The sequence below is a fragment of the Pithys albifrons genome, chromosome Z (assembly GCF_047495875.1).
Source record: "Pithys albifrons albifrons isolate INPA30051 chromosome Z, PitAlb_v1, whole genome shotgun sequence".
NCBI lineage: Eukaryota > Metazoa > Chordata > Aves > Passeriformes > Thamnophilidae > Pithys > Pithys albifrons.
This window is the reverse complement of record NC_092497.1, coordinates 15,661,450-15,687,836: the sequence shown is the minus strand read 5'-3', so window position 1 is coordinate 15,687,836 and position 26,387 is coordinate 15,661,450. Positions and strand designations below refer to the sequence as shown.

Sequence of the window (26,387 nt, the reverse complement as noted above, 5' to 3'; positions counted from 1 at the left end):
GCGTACTCGGGAGCAGTTCGGGCGTACTCGGCAGCAGCTCGGGCGGAGCTCGGGAGCAGCTGGAGAGTTGCTCGGGAGCAGTTCGGGCGGATCTGGGGAGCAGCTCGGGAACAGTTCGGGCGGAGCTGGGGAGGAGCTCGGGAGCAGCTGGGGAGTTGCTCGGGAGCAGCGCAGGCCCTGCCCCCGCTCTGTCCCGCCGTACGGCGACGCGGCCGCCCCGCCCCGCGAGCCGCTGGTTCCGACTCCTGCCCTGCGGTCGCGGCCGGGCCTCCCGGTGCGATGGAGGCTGAAAAGCTGATGGTGCTATTCGGGGACGACTCGGTGGAGGTGCACTACGCGGGGGGGTCCCGCTTGCTACTGTCTCCTTGCGGCTGCGAGTACTTGCACGAAGCGGCGCTGCCCGCCAACGCACACCCGCTCCAGCCCGCGGAGACCATCCGCCAGCGGGTCGCCTTCGTCGTCAGTGACTACAGGGTATGCGGCGGGCAGTGCCCTGGGCCGCACAGTGCCCTGGGCCGGGCAGTGCCGCTGGCAAGGCAGCCGTGCCCCAGCCTGGGCCGGCCCGGCGAGCATCCTTTGGGAGGTGCTGGGGCTGCCGCCCGGCCCGAACGAGTCACGGCACAGAGAAAGTTCTTGAAAAGCGGAGGAGCTTTCTTAGCTCAGCTCAGCTCCAAAAAAGATAAGTAACAAATCAGATTAAAATGTTACCGCTGCATATAATAACAGGGCTGTTTCCTTTTTCTCCACACTTCAACAGGAACAACTTCTACGAGCTCTGGACTTCCGGAACAAATTTTCTTCTCGCCCGTACTTGCCTTCTTGCGTTATCCCTCCAGAAAGAAAAGAGGTGGGAGCTGCACGTACAATGTTTTTGTAAAGGAAAGTCTTCCCCACTGGATTTAGTGTGACCTCACAGTGTGTGTGCGATTACAGGCCATAGAGATCTATCGAGGGCAGTTTGATGGAGCTGTCAACTTGATTGGAATAATATAGGTGTTATAAATGACAGTCTTAACTGGAACTTAGCCCTCTATTTGTGCATATCCTTTGTAGACAAACGCTGAAGTTAGTGTACTCCTAGGAAAACTAAAACCTAGGATTTTGTACATAGAATAAAATGAGCTGTTTTATATGGCAGTAGAAAGCTTTCAGGGAAGACACAGAGAAATAGGATGGTGTTTTCCAAGGGGCTGTCAGGTTTAACATTCCATTGTCTCCCTACTGAAGTCCCTGTTACTGGGGCAAAGTGTCACTGCAGGAATGGCTCCTCCAGGGCAGACTGTCCATCCAGAGACCAAGTTACCATTTCTGGGAGCTTTACTCCTCATCAACATCCCTCTGGTGCTCCCACTTGAATGCAAGTGTCTGCACTCTGTGGTGGGAGTCTTAAGACAAGAGATAAATCAGTAGAGTTTTAAAACTTTTAGACTGATACTTCATTAGTAGCACAATTTGTGCTAATGTTTAAGAGCTTAAAACACTGTCACTCACTGTCACTATGTACCACAGGGCACAAAAACACCCATACTGTTTTACTTGGATCACACTTGAATTCAAAACAACCTGTTACTGTGGCGTGCTTAGGCTGTCCTTTGGCCACTCTCACCATCCACATCTCTAGGCAGCTCGATGAGGGGATCTAGTCAGTGGTGAGGCCTGTTGAGAACGGCAAACAGTATTCAAACTGTGAACATATATTCAATGGTATCATTGTGTCTTCTGTATGCTCTTGTTCCTTTCCTAGAACTTTCAAACATTTAATACTCTGATTAAGCTTCTGTTGAGCCTTGAGTATGGGACTGACAATTGTAACACCAAGTTCTCATTCCTTGTTGACAAACCCCAACAGCTGGCTCAGAGCCCATCTTTTTATATAGAAAGCTAGGACTGCTTTTCCCCATTTATATCACATTGTTTATCCCAAATGAATTTTTATCTGCAGCCTTATTGTCTGGTCACTGGGGTTTTTTTAGGGTCCTTTTACAATTCTTTATGAACTCAGTTGATAACTGATGTGAACAAGATAATTCAGCCATTCTCTTCAGTGTTTCATAAGAAACAATTGGAAATAGAAATATCTACAGTCTGGGTAGTTGTGCCTGGTCAGACTACTATTAAATCATTATTGCTAGATAGAATTCTGTTAGAACAAGAGGAAGCAGATGTGAAGGTTAGATATTTTGCTTGCTCTTGAGTTCATATATGCAAATAAATACAGAGCAATATTTCGTGTTATACATGACCTTGCAGAAGGACTGAGGTCATTTAAATGTCAATCCCCCACTGTAATTTCTGTGAGGCAGGTCATTTTTGTCTTGCTGTACATACCAATCCTTTTTCTTGTATTAGATTCTTCTCAGTGATATCTCAGAAATTAGATGGCCTGATTCTGCAACAGCTGATCTGACAAGATGTATAGACAATGGCAATGTGAAGATCTCATCTGTTGATGGTTATGCTCATCTTTACCTGTCAGAATTGCAGCAAGAATTTACAGTGGAGTTCTTATGCAAAGTCAGCCAGTCATCTGCAGCATCCTTAAGTTCCTCTCAGAAGAACAACTATCAAACTGGAGCTCAGTATGAAAAAACAAGTAAAAATTCTGTTGCAGAAACGTCACTGAAACAAACAAGAGTAGAGAATAAGAATAAATATGGTTGTGCTGAAGATAAAAACAGAGAATCAACCAAACTGAAGGACCAAGGAGACAGAGATGGAGTCCCTCTGTTCTACTCCAGTTGTTCATATGAATACACATGGATTACACAGTGTTGGTCTGTTTCCTCATGCCCAGAAGAATGGAAATATCCTTTGTCTTTGGCACTAATGTGCTATAACTTACATACTGTTAAGACATGCAAGAAAAATAACCGTACATCTGCCAAAGCTGCTGTTCTAACAAATTTAACAGACCCTGAAACTCATGCAACAGTTTCTAGTTTACCTACAGCTTTGCCACTCAGCTGCAGAGCCCCAGATTTACACAGGTAATTTAAGTGTTTTACTTTGTAACTGTTAACATGCTTCACAATTTGCAATTTGTAACTTCAAACTCTAGAGTAAAATCACTGAATTCTAGCTATAAAAAAAGGTTAAAATTACTATGAATTGGAGGGTTTTTAGAAACTTTTGAATCATGACATTTGTGAAACCAACATTTTGTATCCTAGTGTAATGAAGTGATAGGAATTAGTCCAGAGAAAAAATTATTTTCTGACATGCTGTATAAATATGCAAATGAAAAGGAGAATACTGAAAAAAGAATACAGATGTTGGATTGGGGTTTGTTTTTTTTTTTCTTTTTTAAAAAGATAATACTTTTGAGGTGGACCAGTGGCATATGTTCTCTGTCAGCTTCACTAAAAATAAGAAAAAGCCATTTGCAGGATGGAGAAGTCTAATTTGGTAACTAATGGGAATTGGAGGACTCAGAAAAGATGTATCCCCTTTCCTTTGAATAGCTGTGCATATGTCAGTTTTAGTTACCAGCACACATGAAAAATACCCAACCAACCTTTGGACTTAGTGAGGCTTTTATTGCGTTTTATACAGGTGGACTTTCTGTGACTTCTTTCAGAATGAAGATATTGAAAAGTACTCATGCCCTCAGCTAATTCAAGTTGTATGGTGCCAGGGTGTTTTTTATAGGTATGTGGGAGGTTATGTATGTCATCTTTGAAAGACTTTATTTGTATGGGAATTAAGCTTTAAGATGAAATGTCTTACTTTGTCTGTTTCTCACTATTGGAGAAATTGAAAACAATCTTCATGTAAGAGATTCTTCCTTTCTGCTGTTTATTCATTGGACTTCAGATTTTCTAGTACAATATGTTTCCAGGTCTGAAACTGAAATCACATTTAAGGCTTCTAAAAAAGTGATCTGATTATCTGATTTCTTAAAAGTTTACTGGACAGCTGGAGTTCCCACAGATTTCACCAACAATCATGGTACTTGGTTGCTTTGCAAATTACTTCATGCTACTTTTGATGCTGAAGATGTTGCCATGAAATGTTGTCATGCTTTAGATATGTTTGTCTTGGTGATCTACATAATAATATATATTGCACCCAGTTCAACTGCAGATTTTCCTGAAAGTCACCTTGTCCGTATGGTTAAAAAAACACAAAAAACCCTCACCTTTTTTTAACACTCTTTCAAATTGAAATGGCTACAATTGCTATCAGCATCTAAAGGTCTTTGATAAAAGCATCATTGGCATTTAAACCTTTAATCTTTCTGCCCAGTGTTATTCATTGTTCTTAGCTAGTTTCTAAATGTCCATCTCATCTGTCCAAAATGCTTAGCAGCACTTCAGAGCTTTTTTCTCAAAAATCTCATTTCTTTGTAAGTGTGGTGAGTAGCCATACTTACTATTGTAAGTCCCGCCTCCAGAGTCCAGGCATCTAACCACAGAGTTACAGAACTGGGTCATTAAATCAGTTTCAGGCTCAAAGATACCATATGATCACAGGTAAGAGACCATTGATCTTAGTGAAAAACACACAGTTGCAGTGTGATTTCAAGTTTCAGATTGTTCAGGAATCATTTGGTCTTGACAGTTTTCTGTGTACACTAGGTAGGGCTGGTCTACTAAGAAAATTTTGTCTTCAGAATCACTATATTTTCTGGTCAGTTATATGATTAGGTCTTGTGAGATGTCTACCTCAGCACAAAAAAAAGTTTCCTTAGTTTATTTAAATTACACACCCATGCATACATGAAAACAAAGAGCTCCAGTAATGCTAATCTTCTGTGTTTAAAAAAAATAGTGGTACATTCTGCTCTTTGTGAAACAGTAGAATTTATTTCACATGTGAGTTATTGAAAATGTGTTTCTGCTTATTGCACTGACACAGCATTTTAACTTGTTAAAAATCTTGTTATTTTTCTTAGATTTATCCATGGCAGAACAAACATCACAGAAATTTATCCTGGTGATGATTCGTTTTTCAAGTCAGAGGGAGCACTTTTTGGAAAATATTTTGTACATTATGCCATCCAAAAAGGAACGAAAAAGGTATAAAATTATTTTAAAGTACTTTCCAATTTCCTTCAAGTTAGCAGCTTTTTAGTTTTAAGACATTTGGCTATGCAGTCTGTAGTGAAGTCCCTACACTGGTAACTGCTATAATGCCTGTATCAAGCTATCAATCATGCAAAAAAAAATGAGATTACTCCTTGTATTTCAGAAGGTATTTTTACAAATTGTAGACACAATAAGAAAAATCTTACTCATTGTGACATTTATTTTGTCAAATCCAAGAGTACAGTGTTACAATGAGCATTTGTCACTAATTTAGTTTAGTCTTTAATATATCGATTATTAATCTTTATGTACGTGGAAGTATTTTCTACTGTATGGAGATGGAACCTAGAAGATGTACATTTTGTTCCAGCTTTGATACAGACCAGCTGTTCAGCACTGAAGAAAGGATTTTGCCTCTCCATGTCTGCCTGTTGTTAAGTTTCCCTGGAGCAGAAATCCTCTCAAGTGCTTATGCAGTGCTTCATATTTTTAAAGCAGAATTAAGGGTCAGCTGCGTACTCTTCAAGTCCAGCCTTTAATGTGTAATCAAACATTGTTACTCAGCAATGAAGTGCAGTCTGCTCTCTGACAAGAGAACCTCTTGGCCCTTATTGACTGCATAGAAACAATTCTTCTTCACATTGGAGTAGGCTTAAAAGGATATATGTGCTTTTTTTTTTTTCCTTCTCCTTTTCAAGGAGATACTTGTTCCAGGGCAGATTTAAATGTGATTATAGTTGCTTTCTGGGAGGTCAGAAATTTCATAACTTGCAAGCTCTTAATTCATCTCCTTTCTGCTCTTTCCTGCAGGTGGAAGAAAAGATGTATTCAGTGAACAGCCTTCCTCCTGATGTACCAGGAAGTCTGTACTCTGTATCCTCCATTATTACTCAGGCAACCAAGTAACTTCACCTTTGTTACAGTAATTACTCTGACTTAAAAAGGGCAGGAGTTAAAATTACATGTACCACTTATTACTACATGAAGTATATAAATTAAAGGAATTTATAATCAGCTCTGAGGACATATGTAGATGTACAAAACAAAGGTCTCAGCTGTTTAGAAGACTTAGTAAGAATTAAATGCTTAATATTTTGTTTGTTTGTTTGTTTGTTTTCTCCTCAGAATACTTCAGTATTGCTGCAAGACAAAACTGTCATTAAGTCATAACTCTTATCTCTGCTGCTGGAAAGTGGTATGTAGCTGAAAATTTATAAATCTTTCAGTGTTACAGGGATGATTATACAGGCTATAGGGAATAGGAGTTAACCTAGAGTAAGAATGTTAAGTGTGTTTCTCACAGACCAGAAGGTAGATATTTGGGTAAAAGCATGCAGTGTAAAGTTGTATTTATGAAGCAGAAAGAAACTGTATAATGAAGAGAGCTGGTTGTGATCTGGAAAAAAAACAAGTGAGTTGAAAATCTGGGACAGATAGAAACAGCTGTCCTGATGTCAGTAACCTTTCCTCAAGTTTTTGATGTATTTGATTGGTTCTAGGTACCTGAGACAGATGGACGAGAAATGTTGCCAGCTTTGCTGTATGAAAAGGTTATTCCAAGCATAGGAAGACTCATTGTGTACTCCGATCATAAAGTCCATGCTGCTTTTTGGGATGGGTTGACCCTGAATATGGTTTGGGAGTTCAGCTCCTCCAGTAGTGAGATTCAGGTAATTTGGGGGTTAGAGCAAGGACTATTCTTAAAGTTTTCATGAAAAAGTGTTACTAGAAAACCAGTGAGGAAATGAAGCAGAAGTTCTGATGCCTATGAAATACAGAAATAAAAAGGAATTGAAAATTCTACAGGTTTGGAGATGTTTCTACATACTTTTAGAAAAATTTCATTCCTGAATGGCACAAAGCAGGTGTTGGGGCTATGCTAGGTGTCCTTCCCCTGCATTTGTCATAGACTATAGCACAGGATCACAGAATCATTTTGCAGGCTGGCAAAAACCTCTGAGATCATCCCGTGCCTGAACACCACCTTGTCAACCAGACCATGGCACTAAGTGCCACACCCAGTCTTGCCTTAAACATCTCCAGGGACAATGACTTCACCACCTCTCTGGGCACCCCATTCCAATGCCCAATCACTCCTTCTGTGTAGAATGTCTTCCTAATATCCAACCTAAACCTCCCCTGGCACAGCTTAAGACTGGGTACTGGACCTATCTTTGCAAACACAAACTTGCAAGTGTTTAAAGTAGATTGTTCATAGATACTTAATTCTTAAACTGGCATTTTATGCTTGCTTTATTTTCTTCAGGTTCCAGCAGAAAATTAATACTTGTGATGTTTTTTCTTCTAAGATAAATGAAGATATAGGCTGGTGTAAGTTAACTACTCCTGATGGGGTGGAGCAGCTAATACAAATAAGTCATCCTGGAGTCTATGAAAGGTATAACCAATTTAAACAATGTATATATAAAATAATCCTGTACAAATTCTTTTAGTTCAAGAAACAGTATTTACTGACAATATCCTGGGAAGAACGGGCCAAAGACATAACAATAAAAGCTCCATCTTACATCTGGCAAAGATTCAGGACCTGTATGACCTGGAGCCACTGCATGCTGTGATTCCATCATAATTGTTACTGCAATGTCTTTTTAGAAAAATAACTAGAGCTTCAACTTGGCATTTCCCTCAGTGGATAAGAAAAAGAACCCAAAGCATTTGTCCTATGTAGAGTTGGTACACAAAACTGGGCAGCACTTTATCCAATTTTTGCTTTATTACAGATATTGACATCTGCCTGCTGATTACTTTCTCTAATCTTCTTGCTCTAATTACAGCCTCATTATGGGTATCATCAGAAGCTTACTGTGCTGCATTTTAGCAAGCAGATCTTCACAAACAAAAATAAACACTTTTACACTTAATTACAAATTTTAACAGCTTTGTTATAATTTTCTATAACTGTATAGATCTAAATATGAAGGAGAATCTTGACAAAAAGTGTGAATCAAAAATGACAAGGCAAACTAGAGAAAAAGCTATATTTTGAATCATAGCTTTTTCTTTCAGATCCAAATGTATTGCTTAACACCTTCAGTTTTTGCTCAAAATTAATAGAATTTATTTTTCATATAAGTACTACTTTTTTGAATTTTCATATTAACATAGGTACATCAGAACAGCAATAGAATGGTGCAGAAGTTTGAATGAAAGGAAGGAGATTGCCGAATATACTGCACACTCTGTAACTGAAGAAAACTGGTATTCAACTTTATCCTAAATAATTGACTATAAATAATGTTGAAAACAAAACTCAATAATATTATAAACTGTGCATTTTATAGATTGCATTTTCTAAAGGTCAGAAATGAAAATTGTAAGTCCATTTATTTTGTACAGTTTCATATTTTTAATTCTGTACTTAAAATGTTAGGTGAGTTCCAGATGAAGGTTGTTTCATTGAACCTGTCTTACTTAAAAATCAGAATTATGGTGACTTTGCCAAAGGAGGAATAATATTAGAGAGATAGTGTCTTGCAAGACAAAAAAAAGCAGCTAGACTAAGAAAGATGTTTTTTAACAGAACATCAAGCCATTCAAAACAATACTTTGAACTGCTAAAGGACACTTGCTTCTCTTGCTGATGTATTTGTCCTTTTTAATACATGCTACTGACGAGAAGTCTACTGACATCACATGCAAACATAATCGGATACTAAAAATGTTTTAATTGAAGTCCATTATACTTGTTACTTAAATTATAGCAGATTCAGCTGATACATTTTATAGATGATGAAATGAAAATTGTATCTATATTTATACATACATAGGGCAAAGAGACAATTCTTAGAGCAGAGCCCTGATTTTTGGAAACACCAATGATTAACAAATGTCAGCCACTGAACAGTGGTATGAAAGACAGAAATAAAGCCATTTTTTCACTTGGATTTTGCTGATATAATTTTCAGTATTGCTAGAAACTTTTTAAAATTAAAATCTGAATTATAAAATGCCTTTGAGAACTTTTTATAATACTAAATCATTTAATAGCTTTTATTTTCTTGGACAGGTCTGCTGATGCTGAGCTTGAAAAAATACAGAGATTTAATTGTATCCTTTTGAAAGCTATAAAGATTTTTCAGTTTTATATTCTGCTCTTCATCTGCATGTTCAAATCTTCACTTTAGATCACCAAAGGCTCTTGTCCTGTTCTTGCCTTCTTTTACTGCCTTACTCATTTCTTAAAATGAGCTCTTTTTCTTGCCATTTTCATTTTATCACTTCAACTTCTTTTATTACTTCCAACTTCTGCATCACAGCACCAAAATGAAAAGTCACCAAAAACCAGAGCCCTTTAATAGGTATTGTGTCAGTTTTGCCAAGAGTCATACTCTGTTCTTGAAAGAGGGATAATGCACCATTGCCTTTGGGCTTGTTGTTGCAGTACAGTATCTTTCTGTTTATCAGCCACCTTAGTATTGTTCTATTGTGTTCAGCCAGCTCAAAATGTGTACTGTGCTGAATCTGCTTAAAGCCACTCTATAATTGTTTAAGCCAGCATTCTGTTCCATTAGTGTGAAAAGTGCACGCTGTTAAACTGTAGTGTAACATCAGTTTTCTTTTAAAAGTAACTTTTGGAGAAAGTGAAGTCTAAAAGACATTCTTCTATAAATGTTGTAGGCATTTTAAGTTGTGTACTCTATTATTTGGCTAAATGTAATTACCATGCTACAAAATGTGAGACTTCGCAATGCAGAATGACAAATACAAACAGAAGTATTTTTCTCATTAGGAGGAAGAGTTGGATGTTTTTTCTTAACAAAGTAATTCTAGTTTTGTTAGACAATAGCAATGTTCTGAAAAGGACATCTGCTGCAAAAACCAATCCATCTGGAATTGCTGTCAGAAAACACAAAAACTGGAGTGAGGCAGAAGAACTCAGTGTAGGATGTGTCCTAGAGGCTTTGGAAAAAACTTCTAAAGTCATTCAGGATATTGAATCTCTGCTTGCAGCTTCTGGAAAGTGAAGCCTCTTAGCACGTGAACACCTGTGTTACCTGTCTCCCAAGGAGCTGTTCGAGCTGTGTGTGGGGAAGCTCTGAGGGCAACAGGAATGAAGGCTGAAGGCAGAGGAGACGTTCTCTTGTGATACCCGCGAGGTCTGTCAGCTGCCGGTGTCATGTCAGTAACGATGCCGGTAGCGTGTTTGGCACAGGCAAAGTGAGCAGGTGAAATAATAGTGCACAGCTGTGTAAATACATCAGGGCTGACCTGACAGTGCTGCTTTGAAATGTATGAATTTGTGTTTGAATCGACTGATTCTGTAGAACTCAGTGAAGCTGCTGAAGTGACTCGAGGAGGGATAGGCAGTGTGAACAGTAAAACGTGCTTTTATTCAGAACCGTACACCAAGAAGTGCAACACCGAATAAAATGTTCCCCAAATACTTTCTATTATCCTCTTTTTTAGCAAATAAACGATTAAGAAGACGCTTTTCTGCTGTGTAGTCTGTCGGTGGCACACCGTCTCTTTAGCGATGAAACACTAAATTTCCATCGCTGCATTTCCCGCAGCGCTTTCCGGAGCCGCAGCGGGAACAGCCAAACGCTGTTGCCGGCACTCGCGGGAAGAAGCGCCGCACACCCCGGGCAGGGCGGGATGGGAGGAGACAAGGAGGCTGCGGGTCCCAGACTGCTCCGCGGCCACGCATGCTTCCTAACCTGCTTCCCATCGCGCTTCCTGCGGGCCGCCACCGGAGCGGGGATGTTCCCAGGATGCTCCAGGTGGGGTCCGCGGCGCGCTGAGCACGGGCGGCTTCCCGACCCGCTGGGTCCAGGGCTTCCCGTCTGGCCTTGGCTCCTGAGAGTAATTCCCTGCTGGGTTTCATCCAGTTTGTTCCTCGGAATCTTGGTAAAATCGTACCGGTTCCTTCTGGGCTTTTGTCCTCTCCATAACCGCCCTCCACCCCCGCAGTGCTGCGTTATAATTATCTGACCCAAAAATTCTTGCATTATCAGTACTTAGCGGGTTGTCTTAGGCTGCGATCTCCTTTTCCACAATATGCTAAAGGTTTGGGATGGTGTCTTAAATGATAATTCTGCTTCATGCAATTTTTAATATAAACATCCAGTATCAAATAGTATGGTTTTTTTAGGAGATTATAGAGTTATAAGGCACTACAGCCTTTTGATTTTTTTCATAAAGTGCAAATAATTCTGCTAGTTGACTTTGTGGTTTCGGTCATAAATCAGACTTGATGGTCCCGTAGGGCTTTTCCAGCTTCATAATTTCTGTGATTCTGTAGTTTTATGCATTAAGTTCCTTTACGTATTTGTGTACCTGATAACGTCTTGCAAAACTGGGGCACAGTTTGAGACTGATATTTCTACGGGATAATTTAAGCCATTGGATATTTGTTTGGCTCATACAGCATGAGTTGAAAGGCCTCTTAGTGTCATCTGTTTCCTCAAATGCATGTTTACAGTTTTGATCTAAATATTTTCTTGTGTTAGTAATTTAAAGTGTTAATTGTGCATTTATTTAAATAATGTTAGTAACTTCCTTAAGTTAAATATGTCAGCAAAATTGCATTTTCAGGGCATAAGCAGAGATTATGTATGGTGCTTTATCTCATGTGAAAATGACATGAGACATCAGAACTGTAAGCGGTGTTACTCTGTTGTAAAACAACATAAAACTTTCCTTTGGCATGTAAACTGAACTGACCACACAGGTTTTTAAGCATTCTTTTGTGAATTATTTCCCAATTTCATGTTTTAACAACAATGTAAACTCCACAAGTATGCTTTCTAGCATGGGTTTATAGGACAGAAAAACCTATGACATTGTATTGTAATATTTTAAACATCTTGAAAATCATAATTTTTCAGGCAGAAAAGTTTCTAATTTTACATTAAATTTATCATTTCAAAGATTATTTTGATTGAACAGAGTTTTGCCTTTTCTAGTCTGATTTCACTCTTGATCTGCAGAATATTTATAGTTAATGCTGTTGTACCTGAGAACTCGATTTTTACACAGACAGCATTTGTTGTTTAAAAAAGTGCCAGAAACAGGCTGTTTAGAAACAACAGTTGGACATGGCTCTTGATTGATGTCAGCCTGAAGCCAGTTTTGCATCCTGTTCTTCATTCTGGTTCAAAGAAACCCATTCACATCCTGTATTTATTGGCCACTTGGCATTATTACCTTTATTTCATGGTACCTGATTCTCAAATCATACTCATTTTGAATTTTCTAAGATCCATAGTGATACTTGTCCTGTGCACTTTGTGCATATGTTAATACTATCCATAGCAAACCAGTGTGAATCCAACACAGAACTGACTCAGACTTCTGTTGCTTTTTGAATTTCTAGATCTCTGTTTATCTATTCCAAGGCCACTAAGTCTATTAAAAAATAGACCCCTGAATGTGACTTACAAATATTTTCTTAGGCAGGTATCTTTCAGGCACAAGAAGGTATAAAATAAAGTGCTCTATATTTGGAAAGGCATTTATGTAGAAGATTGTAAGTATTCTTTTCTGACTTTAACACTCTGGAGTTTATTATCTTTTAATCATTATCTTATTCTGTTTTTATGTGTGCTCTTCCCTTGTTTTATGGTCTTTTTTCCTGCTCTCTGTTACAGACCTTCAAAGCTGTAGCTGAAGTTGCTTTTAGCTCAATTATATTTGTTTCACAAATTAATTAAATGTATGTTTATTCTTTTTGAATTTTTTTACTCTTGTTCAGATTTTGTGTGTGTTTTGTAGAGAGTTCAAAGAGCTTTGTGGAGTATCAATCTTACTGTTACCTGATTTGTTTCATTTAGGATGGAACAAATAGTTTTTGTTATTTCCTACATTGGACTGGGCAGAATGGATTCAGAAAGCACAGAGGCTCAACACAGGCATAGACCACTTTTGCTACTGGAATAAGGCACCTGCAGTGGGAAAAAAAAAGTCCTCATAGTCCCAGGGCAAGTTTGATTCTGAGTACTGGTGTGCTTTTTAAAGGTATGTTGCTACATCAGCTCTTCACAGATTGGATTCTTACACAGATTTTATGGTAGTTTTAAATGAAATCCAATCTGACATGATGGTTATATAGAACAAACACTTGTGAGACGATCACCATTTTTTCATTAAAATGGAAGTTATTCAGAAATTGTACTGTATATTTAAAGTCACCCACCAGAAAATGGCACTTCCAGTATTTCAGGAAATACTTTGTGTTCACACATTCATTCAGAGGAGGCACAGTCATGGTTAACAGATGCTAAACTTGACCCACTTCTTTTCATCTCTGTGCAAAGACCATATATTATTCATGCTTTCTTCTCTATTCCTTTTTTTTAATGTCTTCCACATAAATAATTCAGTGGGATTTTTCTTTTCTATAAGGATGCCAGCAGTTATGTCTTGCAGATAATTCTTCAATGAACAGGCATGTAAATAATCTGGAAGAAACATCTTATGTTTTCTGACATTTAGGATCAATAATGTTCTTAAAATCACTAACTGTTATGTGACAACATTGTTACTAATTTTCAAAGGAAGTTTAATACACTCCCAAAAGTCCTCTCAGAATAAAGATTTACCTAATAGAACTGTACGCAGAAGGATTATCAGGGTTTAATATATTGCACAAAAATGGCGAACTCGTGGGAAGAGTTTAGATAGGATATAGGTTTCAAAACTGTGGTCTGTCCCTACAGCTCCCCAAAAAGACTTGCACAACAGTTAGGATAGGTGGAATTGGTACTGTCCTTCAAAGACAGCTTTTCAGTGTGTTTAACATAACAAAACTAAGGAATATTTCATTTACATGAGGGTTTTTCAAAAGTGCTCTTTTTAATGTTATCACAAACATGAGTACTGTGTTTTTGTAATCCGGGTATCCTGTAATTGTTTTGGGGGAGTGGGTTGGAGGTATCTGTAAGATCTTGAATTATTTTTGAGATTTCTTTTGAGATGCTAAGCAATTATTTAAGGTAAGTAATTATTCCCAAGAAATCACCTTGTATTGGAGGGGTTTGAAACAGTTACAGAATATAAATAGATTCTAAGAACTTTAAAATTGTTATTAATGTTTATAACAATGCCGTGATTTTCAAATTGCAACAGTCAACTTTTGAGAAGTGAGATTATTGAGATTAGCTTATTTTCTTTTTTTCTCTGCAAAAGCAGAAGTTACGAAGGTAATGTAGCAGACAGTAGTCCTAAAAGTAAAACCAAAGTTTGCTGCTGGAGCACATACTGAGGAAAAACATGTGTAATTTTGTCCTATAAGGAGTCAGTTTTGGTTACTTTGCGTGACTGAATGATTGTTGTCTTTGTGATTGACATAAATAGTGAAGATATAATAGTTGTTCTGGTTTTCTTAAGGCTTATTCTACATTCCAGTCTGCAAGCTGAACAAAGAGTTGACCAGGAAGGGGTACCAGGGTCATAATACATGTGTTTGCAAAGTATGTAAATTAAAATAGTGGTTAGGATTATAGATTAAAAACTCAGTTTTAACAGTTGTTGTACAGAGAGATCTGGGATTTTTCATCATCAGTCCTAGGAATCCTCCATATTGTGTCACCTTTTGTTGTTGCAGTTTAAAGCATTTAATTGGATTAATGTCATGTATTCAAGACCAGAAGGAATCTTGAAATGTATTATCATAGGCATGTTTCAAATGACTTTGTAAAATTTAAGATTGCAGTAGGAATTAGAGCTTTTCATGTTACCTGTGCTTGTTCCAATTAAAACAGGACAAATGTTTTAGTTCAGAGCTGTAGTGTTCAAGTCAACTAATTAAGTGAAATTAAAAATTCCCTAGGGATATTAAGTGCAAACATTGAATTTGTGGTTTTTATGCTCAGTTGTAGCTGTGATAAATGCTTTGTGCTAATGGTTTTTTTCTTTAATAATTTTCTTTCTGATCTCTGACATTTAACAGAACTGATGATACAAAGGAAAATGCACAGTGTGTATCCTGATGACATTTTGTGTGCTGTGACATGGTTTTTGTCATGGCATCTGAGACTGAAAAGGCCCATGCTCTTCTACAGACTTTCAGCACAGCTTCAGTAATTTCCAGTCTCAGTTTGGGTATATTCTGCTTTGTAGCAGACAGACTTCTGCAGTTTTCCTTCATTCAGCAAAATGACTGGCTCCGAGCCCTCTCTGATAATGCAGTGCATGGTGTACTGGGAATGTGGTCATGGGCAATAGTGATTGGACTCAGGAAGAAAAGTGACTTCACTGAGGTCACTCTGGCTGGCTTCCTCGCCTCTGTCATTGATGTGGACCACTTCTTTCTTGCTGGCTCCCTGTCACTAAAGGTGAGTTGATAGATCAGTAACTTATTTCTTTATCATTGTTTAAAAGTTCCAATAATTTATTCAAAAACATTTTAATAGGTATATGGGAGTTCTGTTTATATGAAGTTGTTATTATTTTAAAAGCCATAAAAGTATTTCACACCTCCTGTTATGTTTTTGCAATTTAGAGGGCTCTGGCAAAAAGAGTTCTGTAAGCCTTTGTATGTTCTCTCCTTTGGTCATCATGTAGTGGCTTTGTTATACAAGTTAGGCAGATAAGTGGATATGGATTATTCCATATCTGCTTAAGGTAAAGGGTAGAAATACTTGAAATATGGGGTAGAAATATCTGACAAGTAGATGATAGAGCTGCTGTTTCATTTCATTCAGTCCCTCTGAGCTGTACATTTGGTTCCCATCACAATCACCATCAAAGTGAAAATGTGTTTCCTTATGTCTAGGAGGAACCTCCTGTGTTTCAGTCAATTTCTATTGCCTCTTTCTCTGTCAGTGGGTACCGTGAGCCAGGCTCAGTTCTCTTTATGCTCACCCTTCAGCTGGGTTGATTAAAGAGTCCTATAATATTAACATTATGAAACAGAATTTAAATCTCTAATTATTCTCGCGTGTATTTTCACATGTTAAAATCAGTAAATGCAAGTAATGAATGACTGACTATTAGAAAGTATTATTAAAATTGTATTGCTGCTTTTTCAGATGTATTTGAGATGATTGCCGCTGTGTTTTTTCTTAATTGTGAACGCTAGATGTCTCTCTTCACTGATGTCTGTTTGGAAAATTGATCCTCTCTTGTTTGCAGCTTTCAGTGAGGAAAGGTTAAATATTCTTACACTTCCCATGATGGAGAACATTTGTTTATCCAAAACAAAGTAAATTACTGTAATTCCATGACTTAATTTATTCCTGTGTTGTTTCAGTTCTCAAGCAGCTAGCAATTAATTTTCTAATCCAGGCTACTATTGTTGACAGTTAGATCTTGTTTTCTTATTCCTTAAGGTTTTTTTACAAAAGACAGATGATTTCTATGCTCTCCCAAAAAATGTTTTTCACATCAGAAACTCACAATGTGGACACCACAATCATAGTCCTTTCAGCCAAACTTACTTAACAGAGCAAAGGAGAAGACAAGATGTCCAAAGGGCTTTTCAAAGTGATTTACCTAGAAACTTCTTCCCTTTCCATATGTTAACTGGGCTAATAAAGGACATTTACATGTGGAACATACATAGTGTTGGTCCCTTGACTCTTAGAGCAGTAACAGCATTACAAATTGCAAAGCCATTGTGCTTTGCAAAAACTCTCTTCTTGATTAAAATAACTTGGCAAAATAGGAAATCATATGGGTCTGGATTTGTGTTTTCTAAACCTCATACTATTTTTAGCTCTCTTCTTAATCGCCTTTTGCCTGAATTATCTTTAAAGGTTCTAAAACCGTGAGTAGTATTTTAGGTGAGACTTCATATGAGCCAAATGGCATAGATTAATTCTTTTCAATGGCACATTGATACAACACTTCCATCTTTTTAAAAAGAAAAAAAATAACCTGTTACAAGTTTTATGTCTCTTTTCAGTGCCATCAGAGTCTCTTTTGTTCTGATGTCATGTAATCCTCATAAATTTTTCTGCAGTGTGCTGTCTGGTAAACTAGGCCTGACTCTAGTGTGTGATTTTTCTTTCCTCTGTTTAGTATAATGCACCTCCCAGTTTCATCTCGTAATTTCAGACTGGTGCCTGTGTGTTTTATTACTTTCTGGAATACTTTTTTACTATGTATTTTTAGATACTTTTTTACTACATATTTGTTAGTTACAGTCCTGGTCTTCATCTTTAAATTGCAGGATTGAGAGTAACTGATTTAAGACACTACATGTTTACTGCTTATGCAACACATTACTAGCTATATAATAAATTAAGAGTATAGAATTAATTAACCACACCACTATTACTAATTTGTAACAATAGTATTTTTTAGTTACTCTGTGCATATACTTATAAAACTCTTCATCAGTGCTTTTAAATCTGATGACAGGTTAATTTTTTAAAATAACCTTTCTATGCAGCACATGGCAGTATTGCCTTCTGCCTCCAGCAGCTGCCTTCACACTACTCCAGTCATCTACTTCTGTTCCTGCTGATGCAGCTCACTGCCTGAATTGGTTTGTTTTTCACGGTCATCATTTTTTTCTGGAGTATTCAGGGTAAATACCTGTGGTATTTATACGTTTGCTTTGATAAATACTTGTGTACCAAGTACCATGTGGTCTGCCCTTTTGCCCACATTATTTTTGCAACAAACATAAAGTCTAGAACAACTTCACTACTTGGAATTTGTAGTTCTTTGTATTCTGTATGCTTTTTAATGTGCGCACAAGTGTAGAAGAATCCAGGAATCAGTGTTTGAAGAACTGCCTCACCGACTTGCTCTGAAGGTGATAGTTGCTGCAGCCTGTCGTCAGTCAGGATTGCTGACATGGCATGATGGGCTTCTCCCAGTGTCCCTCAGGATTGCAGTCCAGGACCTCATGTTGCAGAACACACTTGCAGGAATTGCTGTATTGCTACTGAAGACTTCTGAAAGTATGGAAAGTGCAGTCAGTGGCAAACAAGATTGTACCAGCAAACATACATAACACAGCTGGTTCATGTGTCACTGCTGACCAACCTGGGTTGCATAGGAGCATGTCTGAAATTGCAGAATAGATTTTGCACACAGTTAATCTAGCATTGAATATGTTACTATATTGTTATAGTCATTAATGTAATACAATGAAATGTTACCATATATGTTACATTGAATATGGTACTATAAACTGAGGACTTCAGGCTTGTGAAGCAACACCAATTATGGGTGAGGGAGCCTGTGTTGCTACATTAACATCCATGGTGTCACTGTGAGCAAAGAGTTTGCATGGGTTCTCCTGTGTGAGATTATTGCCTCCTGTCTCCAGCTGCTCATTGCAGTATGTGAGAGGGGCTGGAGGAGCAGGAACTACAAGATAATATTGCTCCTGATTGAACATGTAGGCAAATGGAAAAGGTTATTTGTGAATAAATTCTGTTTGCAACTTTTTCCATGAGGTTTAAGGCAGAAAATTGTACTAACTTCAATTTTTATTTTTCTTTAAGATGTATTGATTCCTAAATGCTAACAAGTTTTCCTGTTAGGAGAAAGAGAGTTTATATTGTCAAGCAGAACTACCTTTCTGTCTCCTGGGCTTGGCAGTTCAAGGATGTAAGTGTTCTTCTAGTCACAGAATGTAAAAATGGAAATAGACTATTCTTGAGAGACAGCATTTCAAAAGCCTAACAGCTGTATTGCAGTTATAAAATAAGGCTTTCTCTTGCTAAAACCGAACATGCAGGTTTGCTCTATGAACAACCCTGCCATCGAAAATTGTAGGAAAAAATTTAAGCATTACCTTCCCAAAACTGGGTAAAGATTGACACCAATACTGCTAAACTGTTTACGTAAGTAGCATTAAAGATCTCCTTATTCACTGTGTTGCTCTTGGCACCTAACCTTAATAGGACAAAGACTAATTTAGGCTTTGCTACTAATTTTTTCGAAGTGCAGAAATAGAGACCAGTTAATAGACTATCTGCCAAAACCTATCACTGTCCAGGTGCTTTCAAAATTAGGCTAGTATGGACTTTTGAGGCTCTTGTTGACAGTAAGAAAAATCTGACTCTTTGTAGGGGAGATGATAAACAATTTCACCATCTCAAAATTTTTCTACTTTAATCCATGAACAGTCTGCTTGTATGAAACAGAAATGAAGTTGTAAAAATACACTGTTTGCACCAGCTTAAAGGAGTTGGGTCCATAAGTCTAAAAATTGTTGAGACAGTTTGTGAGTCACAGACAAGCATGTGGTGGCAAGGTGACAGGGCAAAGCTTTCTGCAGGCCTTTTAATGCTGGCTTAGGTTTAAAGCATAGGCTGTTGTATTCCAAGGTAGTCCATATCTTCCATCTCCATATTACTTGGCTAAGGCTACATCGAAGTTTCCTTGCAGAGAAAACAGCATTCCAAGCAGTTGTCTAAATAGTGCATGAAAGTTTGAAGAAGCTGTTCCAGAGTCCCACTGCCAGGTACTCCTGCTGTTGAATCCTGCAACAATTAACACAACCAAAGAACAAACGTGTTGGCAATGGTCTGTTTGCTTTCTGCAGCAGGTGCAGTGAGGGATTGTCCAACACAGCAGTCAGGTACACCATAAAGCTACATCTCTGGTGCATGTTACAGTCCTTCCAAATGTTCTCCAGTATCTGAACTGAGCCAGTCAATCCTACATCACAGCTTTTAGTAATGTGCTGTCATTTCTCTTGTAGTTACAGAAAAAAGAATCAACTTATTTGTCATTTATTTGTCCAAAATATTACTACTTTTTTTTTATTGTGTTTGAATTTGTGGCAATGGTTCTAGCTGCTGCTCATAATTACATCCACAGAATATTTTCTCAAGTATGTACATTGAATTTACATGATTACTTCTTAAAATGGCTAAATCTAATCTCACTAGCTAGGTATTCACCTTATTAAAACCAAATACCAGCCTTTCAACTGAGTTAATGTTAAACAAGTTGTTGATACAAAATAACCCAGTCACAAATGTTTCAGATGTTGCCTTCTGAACTTTGTTTTGCCTGACCATGACGAATACTGTCTCAAGGTGATCAAAATACATCTAACTTTGATACAATAATAATTTTTTTATTATATTAGACATTACTGTTTTGTTTTAAACATTGTACAACTGAAACAACTTTACAGGTGCTAACTGTAATAACATATGGAATGTTTTTTTGAAAGTAAATGTCATTGAAGCATATGATTTATTTCAAGTAAAGCATATTGAATATTTCATGTGTATTGGATGGTTGTTGTAATTATCTTGAAATTAAATACGTATTATCAGTGCAGCAGATTTTACAAGTTCCTGCATACTACATGACTATATGACAAATAGGAGAAGTCTCCCTCTCCCTCCTTGTTTTGCTGTCAGTAATGCTAAGCAGAATGCATGGTTCATACAGTAGAGACAGGGCAGGACACAGCTCTCAGTCATAACATGTCATATTGTTGATTTTGATTAACGGCAGTGGAAAGAAATGTTTTTAATTTGTGCTCCCACTTAGTCACCTGACAATGCACCTGTAGACATCTACAACACTTGTCACAGTTGCAGGCATTGCCAATTATATTTTTCTTTTCTGTAGGCTGCTCTGACACTTCCACGGAGACCACTTCTTCATTGTTCTACCGTGATTCCCGTTGTGGCTCTGGCATTGAAGTTCATTATGCACCTTTTCAGGCTAAAGGATTCATGGTGCTTTCTTCCCTGGATGTTGTTCATATCCTGGACTTCTCATCATGTTCGTGACGGAATTCGTCACGGCCTCTGGATCTGCCCGTTTGGAAAAACTCCTCCTTTGCCGTATTGGCTGTATGTGGCAATTACAGCATCCTTACCTCATCTGTGTTCATTCATCATGTATCTAACAGGCACTAGAGAATTAATGTCTATAAAACATGGAATCCACATTGATGTATAAGAATGATGGCTTTTAAAGGCCATTTGTATTAACACTTGAAACAACCTGTCTGTCACTGAGGGGGTTTCCTAATGTTTTCTACACCCTCCAAGTGAGGCATTTTAAGGTTGTAGAGCCAGTTACAGTCCCTGTGTCAATTTCTTGTGGTCACAGAACCTATTTATTGAATGATAAAGTTTTATATCTATACATTACCCTTGTAAAGCATGTGGTCTCCCATGATAGCTCATGCATAGCTAGCTGATTTTTAAATTACTTATTCTCTCTCTGTAGTAATTGCATTACATTTTACTGTCATGGTGCCATTCATCTGATCACCATTCACTTTGGATTTGTATTCTGCCTTTAGAGAATACATTTCTTCTAAAGTGCTTTAAATAATGTAAAGTACTATATAAATGCTAAGTACTATTGGGGATTTAGTAGTGTATGGCACTTGTGAAAAAACTGTGTTAGCCTTTTGAATTTATTTATTTGTTAAGAGTCCTGCTGGACTCTTCTGTTGGACTGCTTTAAAAGAAACACTGTCTGTATTTCACATTATACAACTGTCTATTCACATCTCTTCGAACCCTGATGTAGTCTTTTACCAAACCCTGTTCCTCTGTAGTTGCTTGGTACTGAATTTGCAGATAATCAATAGCCTTGTGGTTAGAAAGAAGAAGGCAGTTTTGTCATAATGGTGTGACATGTTGGCCAAATTGGTTTTAATTTTTAAAAATACACTACTTATGAATACTTTTTAATTTGAATATAAGAAATTAGGTTCTGTGAAGGCAAACATTTCCTAAAGTAAAACATAAGTTTTAGGGAAGATTATAGAAGATCCAAGAAAGCAAAAATTGATCAAAATATGTGTTTCCTTAAAGACATTACTACTGTACTTATAAATGGCATTTTCCATTAAGTGCAATATAATCCTCATATTTGTAAAATCAAATACATTATTATGATTATTGTTATTATTATTGTTATTATTATATAGAAATTTCCTCATAAATAAGTTCCTTGAGGAAGATGTTACTATACTGCAGGCTTATGAGACAGTAATTTGCACTGCGAACTGTTCAGTTTTCATTTACAGAATTTCTCAGAAAAAGTCCCAAATTAAAAGATGTCTGGTCTTGTCTGACTAGACAAGACCACCTAGACTCATGTCTAATTTACAGTGTACAAGCTGAGAATGTCTATTATTAATTTTTAATTATTTCATTAATCGAACTCCATTGCCGATTAAAGAAATGGGACCTTAACTACTCCAGTTGGTGATGAATAGCTGATAAAAGGGATTATTTTTATGGAAGAGCATATACAGGCTATGTGCTGAACCTAAGTTACCAGGGAGTGCCAATGTTAGGTAATGTGTTAATACTACATTTATATTAGTAAATATATATTAGTATAACATACAAAAAACCCCCAAAAAAATTAATTGGAATGGCTGGCTTAATGAGTAACTGGAGACCTTCTGTCACTCTGCAGCACACTGTGCTGATTATTGAAAGTGTTTCACCCCTTTAAAATGTGTTTTTTCACCGAAAGAAGAGTCTCTGCACTATTTGTTCTTCATGTTAGAAATGTGTGCTGATGCAAAATTGTCTGATAGTACAGTGGGCCATTTAAGCCTTTAATATAAAATTAATAAAAGTTTTCTCTCCTGGAAGGCATATTGGAAGAGGAGAAAATTCCTTAAAAGGGTTATCTTCATGTTATGGATTTCTGTCTCTCATAATTTTCCAGGAACAGCAAAAGAAATGTCTTGCTTTAGAGGCCTCAGAAGAACTGTCTTTTATCCAAAGGCATCATGGTTTACTGGAGGAGCACTGCTCATTCATTTACTTCTATCCTGTATTTTAAACTACATGTTATGAAATGACAATAACGAATATATTTTGTGCAAGAAATGAACACTGAAATCTGTGTAAAAACTTTTTTGTATTCTTGTTTCATGGCATAATATTTGTATAATTTTGTGCTTTATCCAGATTTGTTGCAGAGGGAAATGTATATAGGAACAAGTGAAGGATTGCACTTTCTCACTTTTAGATTGTGGCCGTAGCATTTTTGGTAACTATATGTCCACCAATGGTCCTTAAGATTGGTACTGTACTGTTCTAGCTATTTTTAAGGATCAGTTAATGGGGATGTCTTCTGTAGTTTAAAATCACATATTTTCATTCTCTGTATTTCTAGCTATTTTTCTGTGAGTTTTTACAATAATTGTCAGCTGTAATTCAAAATAGTATTTTTTCTGATCATGTTCTTACACCAGTTCTACCACAGCAGTGGGTGAACACCACTTGGAAATCTGTTAAGGAAAATAGCAAGCACTTGTAACGCATGACGTCCTTCACTCTCCGTCCAAACACACATGGCAGTCTCACACTTCAACCTGACATTTAGGCAGCATTAGCTGAGGCCATTGGCAACTTTTTGAGGTAAACTGAGATGTTGAATGTAATGCTGTAATTAGTGTGTAGACAGAGTAGAATACAAAGGAGAACTTAAGTGTTTGTTTCAGCCCATGTGTCACCGGCAGAGTGGGAGCTTCAGACAGAGTTTATTAGAGAAGCCCCCCATTGACTCATGAGGTGCAGAAAGGACCCTCTTACTTTCTAACCTTCTCAGAGAGGCGCCTGCATGTGGCTGGATCCAACCTTTGCCCCAGACTTTGCCAATAGTTTATTTTTAAAGGAATATATATGTGGAATTGAACCTTTATACAACTTTGTCCCACAGGATTAAGGATGGCAAACCAAAATATATTTCTATAAAAATATTTATTATGATAATGATTAGACTAAAAGTTCTTGAAATTATTTACTATACAATATTGGTGACTATAACTACTAGTATAGTGCAGTGCACTATTTTTGAAGCAACGTTGACGCTATTATATTAAAGCAATTCTATTGAAGCAGTTATGTCAAAGCTAGCAAGAGATGGATGTTCCTGAGCCATACCAACGACCATGGACAAATCTTTTTCTCTCAGCCTCAAGGGCTTGTGGGGCATCCCCACTCATGGGAGGAGTCTGCACACACAGTCCAGGAAGGGGCACATTACAAGACTGTCCCATTAAAAAGTGGGATTGGGCCTTATGTTTCCGGATCAGCTGTGTCAGCTCAGCGTTTTTAGATTGGTTTATGAGTAGTATTGCCTGTTGTTCCTTTATCAGGTACTTTACCAGGTCTGCCACAGCTTCACCTGAGTCAGGATGTTTATCTCTGGGACTGATGAGTGAGGCTGTTTTCAGCATTATGCCACACCAATAGCACCAGTACAGTCCCATTCTTCATTGATCACTGGTAGCTTTGCAAATAGGGTGTTGTTACAGTTGTTTTACCCACCCCACTTCAGGCAGAGCATCCTGCTGCACTGTGTCACTGAGGAGTTTCACCTGCCTGTTACAGGTGAATTGCTCAGCAATTCCTTACCAGTATTTCATGTACATTACAAATTCACTGGTATTTTCAACTATGCATTGATGCTTGCCATGTGTAGCAAAACCATGAGAAAAATAAATCGAGATACTAAGAACATAATGACTTCTTGCTTTACTGCGTGTGTTATTATAAAGGGTAAATGTGAATGCGAAAAAGTGTGTGAGTTACACAAAAGATGGTTTACAAACTCAAGCTAACGATTTTGTGCACAATGTATCATACATATCACTAAAATATTAGTTATTTCAATGGTTCATTGAGTATGCCAGTCTAAACTTTCTCCATGTATTTTCAAGTTGAACTTAAAAAATTGAAGAAAGTGCGAGGTTTTTCTGACCTCCTTTTTTTGTTAGAACTGTGTTGCTTTTTTCCTGCTTTAATGGATTGCTGCTGTAAAAAGTAGATAGTAATAATTGCCAAGTTAAAGGGAAAATGTTGGAATGTTTCTTCTTCCCAGTCCTGTAGCAATGAGATAAAATTTCTCCTAATTCCCTAGTGGCCATAACAGAATGAGTGAACACATTTCCTACCTGTTTATATTTTAGTTTAAAATGTGATCAGTCTTTTCATGTGACTACTCATACCACTTTTTTCTACAGTGAATTACTTTGTGTCATGTGCCTTTAATTAGTTGTTGCTAAATGAATTATTCACAATTGGTCACAAGGAAAATGGTGGTAAGCCTGAATTAAACTGAAATAATTTTTACAACAGGCCATTGGTACTGGCTTATTATGAAAGGAACATTTTGTTTGCTAATGGACATAAAGTTCCAGAAAGAGAGAAAAGGGATAAAAATTCAGTCTAAAGGAAATGTTAGTACATAGTTAATTTTGGATACATGTATTTTTATTCCATCAGTTACTGTCAGTGTGAAGCTAAATGATGAAATGCATCAGAAGAGAACATTCCTGTTTAAGTAATTGAGCCAATCTAAATTCTGTCAATTATGCATATTTATTCAGGGCAGAAGAATTTCGTATTCTACGTGTTACGCAGGATTAAGGATGGCTTTGATCAACTGGTAATTTTGAGTCCACAGACTCGGTTTTGTTTCCTTGCTACAGACAGACCTTGCACTGAAGCAAAGGACGTGCTGTCAAGCTGAAGTACCCTTTGCATTCATTACTAAAAAACAGAAGTAACACTTCTCATCAAAATAATGAAATTAGTATCTTCAGTTTTTTCTGTAAAATTTCCAAATTTTACATCTTCTACATTGAATTATAAATATATGTGTGTGTGTGTGTGTGCATTTATATGTATCACACACTGATCTTTCCTTTCATGTTCATACATAATTCTTGATTTTCTTTATCTAATTTTGGGTTGATTTTTCCAGGGATGAGGAGGAGTGTTTGTCTCAGTGACTGGGAAACCTAGCAAAGATGTTTTAGAGCAATGTGAAGGAAATCCTCAAAATATTGAAAACTAGAAAAGAAATTATACTGTATTCTTTTTTATGGAAGAGATAAGTAGATTTCTAGGCAGTTTGTAAAAACAGATTTTTTTAGTCAAAACTAATTGACTGAAAACATTTGTATTAGTAAATATGAGTGAAACAGTCTGTGAAAATGGATTTTTATAACAAAACTATTCCAGGGGTAATTGGCCAAGTCCCTCTGTGCTGTTGCTATATCCATCACAGAAACAACTCTTTTGACCAAGGAATGTTACTAATATCTCTGGAGCTTTCCTGATGTTGCCAAGGGAATTCAATCTTACTTTGATCTCATTTTCCCTCTCCTGGGGAAGGGGCTCCTGGACTGGTGTGGGGTAATTTCCTCGAACTCATTCACAACAGTTTTTACAGATGAGCCAGAGAAGCTGATATCTGTGACTTCCAGTACAGGAACGTAGGAAAGAAATTAAATCAAAGATAGTAGATATAGTAATGGCATAAGGGATTTAGAAGGTTATAATCCTGCCAGTTTCACATTTCAGTTTAAAGTGGTGATTACTTCTTTTTGTATATTACTGCCAACAATTTAGTAGCAAATTTTATGATGACTGCTCTTCAAATACAAAGTATTTCTGGACCAAATGAACACTGTAAGATTCATGT

The 26,387-nt window shown here is 37.4% G+C and overlaps 2 protein-coding genes across 6 annotated transcripts; both read left to right on the top strand.

Annotated features, from left to right (window-relative positions):
* The first annotated feature begins 155 nt into the window (after positions 1–155).
* CZH5orf34 (chromosome Z C5orf34 homolog) lies at positions 156–10,478 on the top strand. 3 transcript variants are annotated; one of them, XM_071581314.1, is made up of 12 exons: positions 156–474; positions 758–847; positions 2,350–2,987; positions 3,553–3,648; positions 4,895–5,018; positions 5,838–5,929; positions 6,153–6,222; positions 6,527–6,697; positions 7,337–7,425; positions 8,154–8,246; positions 9,055–9,095; positions 9,819–10,478. In XM_071581314.1, exons 1-12 carry the CDS (start codon positions 280–282, stop codon positions 10,010–10,012), a joined length of 1,893 nt encoding a protein of 630 aa, XP_071437415.1. In that variant the 5' UTR covers positions 156–279; the 3' UTR covers positions 10,013–10,478. The 3 variants fall into 3 exon arrangements, with proteins under 3 accessions (XP_071437415.1, XP_071437416.1, XP_071437417.1); XM_071581316.1 differs by having other exon boundaries at positions 157–327; XM_071581315.1 differs by lacking the exon at positions 3,553–3,648.
* A 228-nt stretch (positions 10,479–10,706) lies between these two features.
* TMEM267 (transmembrane protein 267) lies at positions 10,707–24,411 on the top strand. 3 transcript variants are annotated; one of them, XM_071581108.1, is made up of 4 exons: positions 10,714–10,768; positions 12,821–13,004; positions 14,938–15,322; positions 20,541–24,411. In XM_071581108.1, exons 3-4 carry the CDS (start codon positions 14,999–15,001, stop codon positions 20,874–20,876), a joined length of 660 nt encoding a protein of 219 aa, XP_071437209.1. In that variant the 5' UTR covers positions 10,714–10,768; positions 12,821–13,004; positions 14,938–14,998; the 3' UTR covers positions 20,877–24,411. The 3 variants fall into 3 exon arrangements, with proteins under 3 accessions (XP_071437210.1, XP_071437209.1, XP_071437208.1); XM_071581107.1 differs by having other exon boundaries at positions 10,732–10,895; XM_071581109.1 differs by lacking the exon at positions 12,821–13,004 and having other exon boundaries at positions 10,707–10,768.
* The last annotated feature ends 1,976 nt before the right edge of the window (positions 24,412–26,387 follow it).

Bases quoted from the DNA above. Each gene is read 5' to 3' on its own strand.
- TMEM267 (XM_071581109.1), top strand. From the start codon at position 14,999: ATGGTTTTTGTCATGGCATCTGAGACTGAAAAGGCCCATGCTCTTCTA. The intron at 15,323-20,540 runs GTGAGTTGATAG...TCTTTTCTGTAG, and splicing joins CTGGCTCCCTGTCACTAAAG to GCTGCTCTGACACTTCCACG.
- CZH5orf34 (XM_071581314.1), top strand. From the start codon at position 280: ATGGAGGCTGAAAAGCTGATGGTGCTATTCGGGGACGACTCGGTGGAG. The intron at 475-757 runs GTATGCGGCGGG...ACACTTCAACAG, and splicing joins TCGTCGTCAGTGACTACAGG to GAACAACTTCTACGAGCTCT. The intron at 2,988-3,552 runs GTAATTTAAGTG...CGTTTTATACAG, and splicing joins AGAGCCCCAGATTTACACAG to GTGGACTTTCTGTGACTTCT.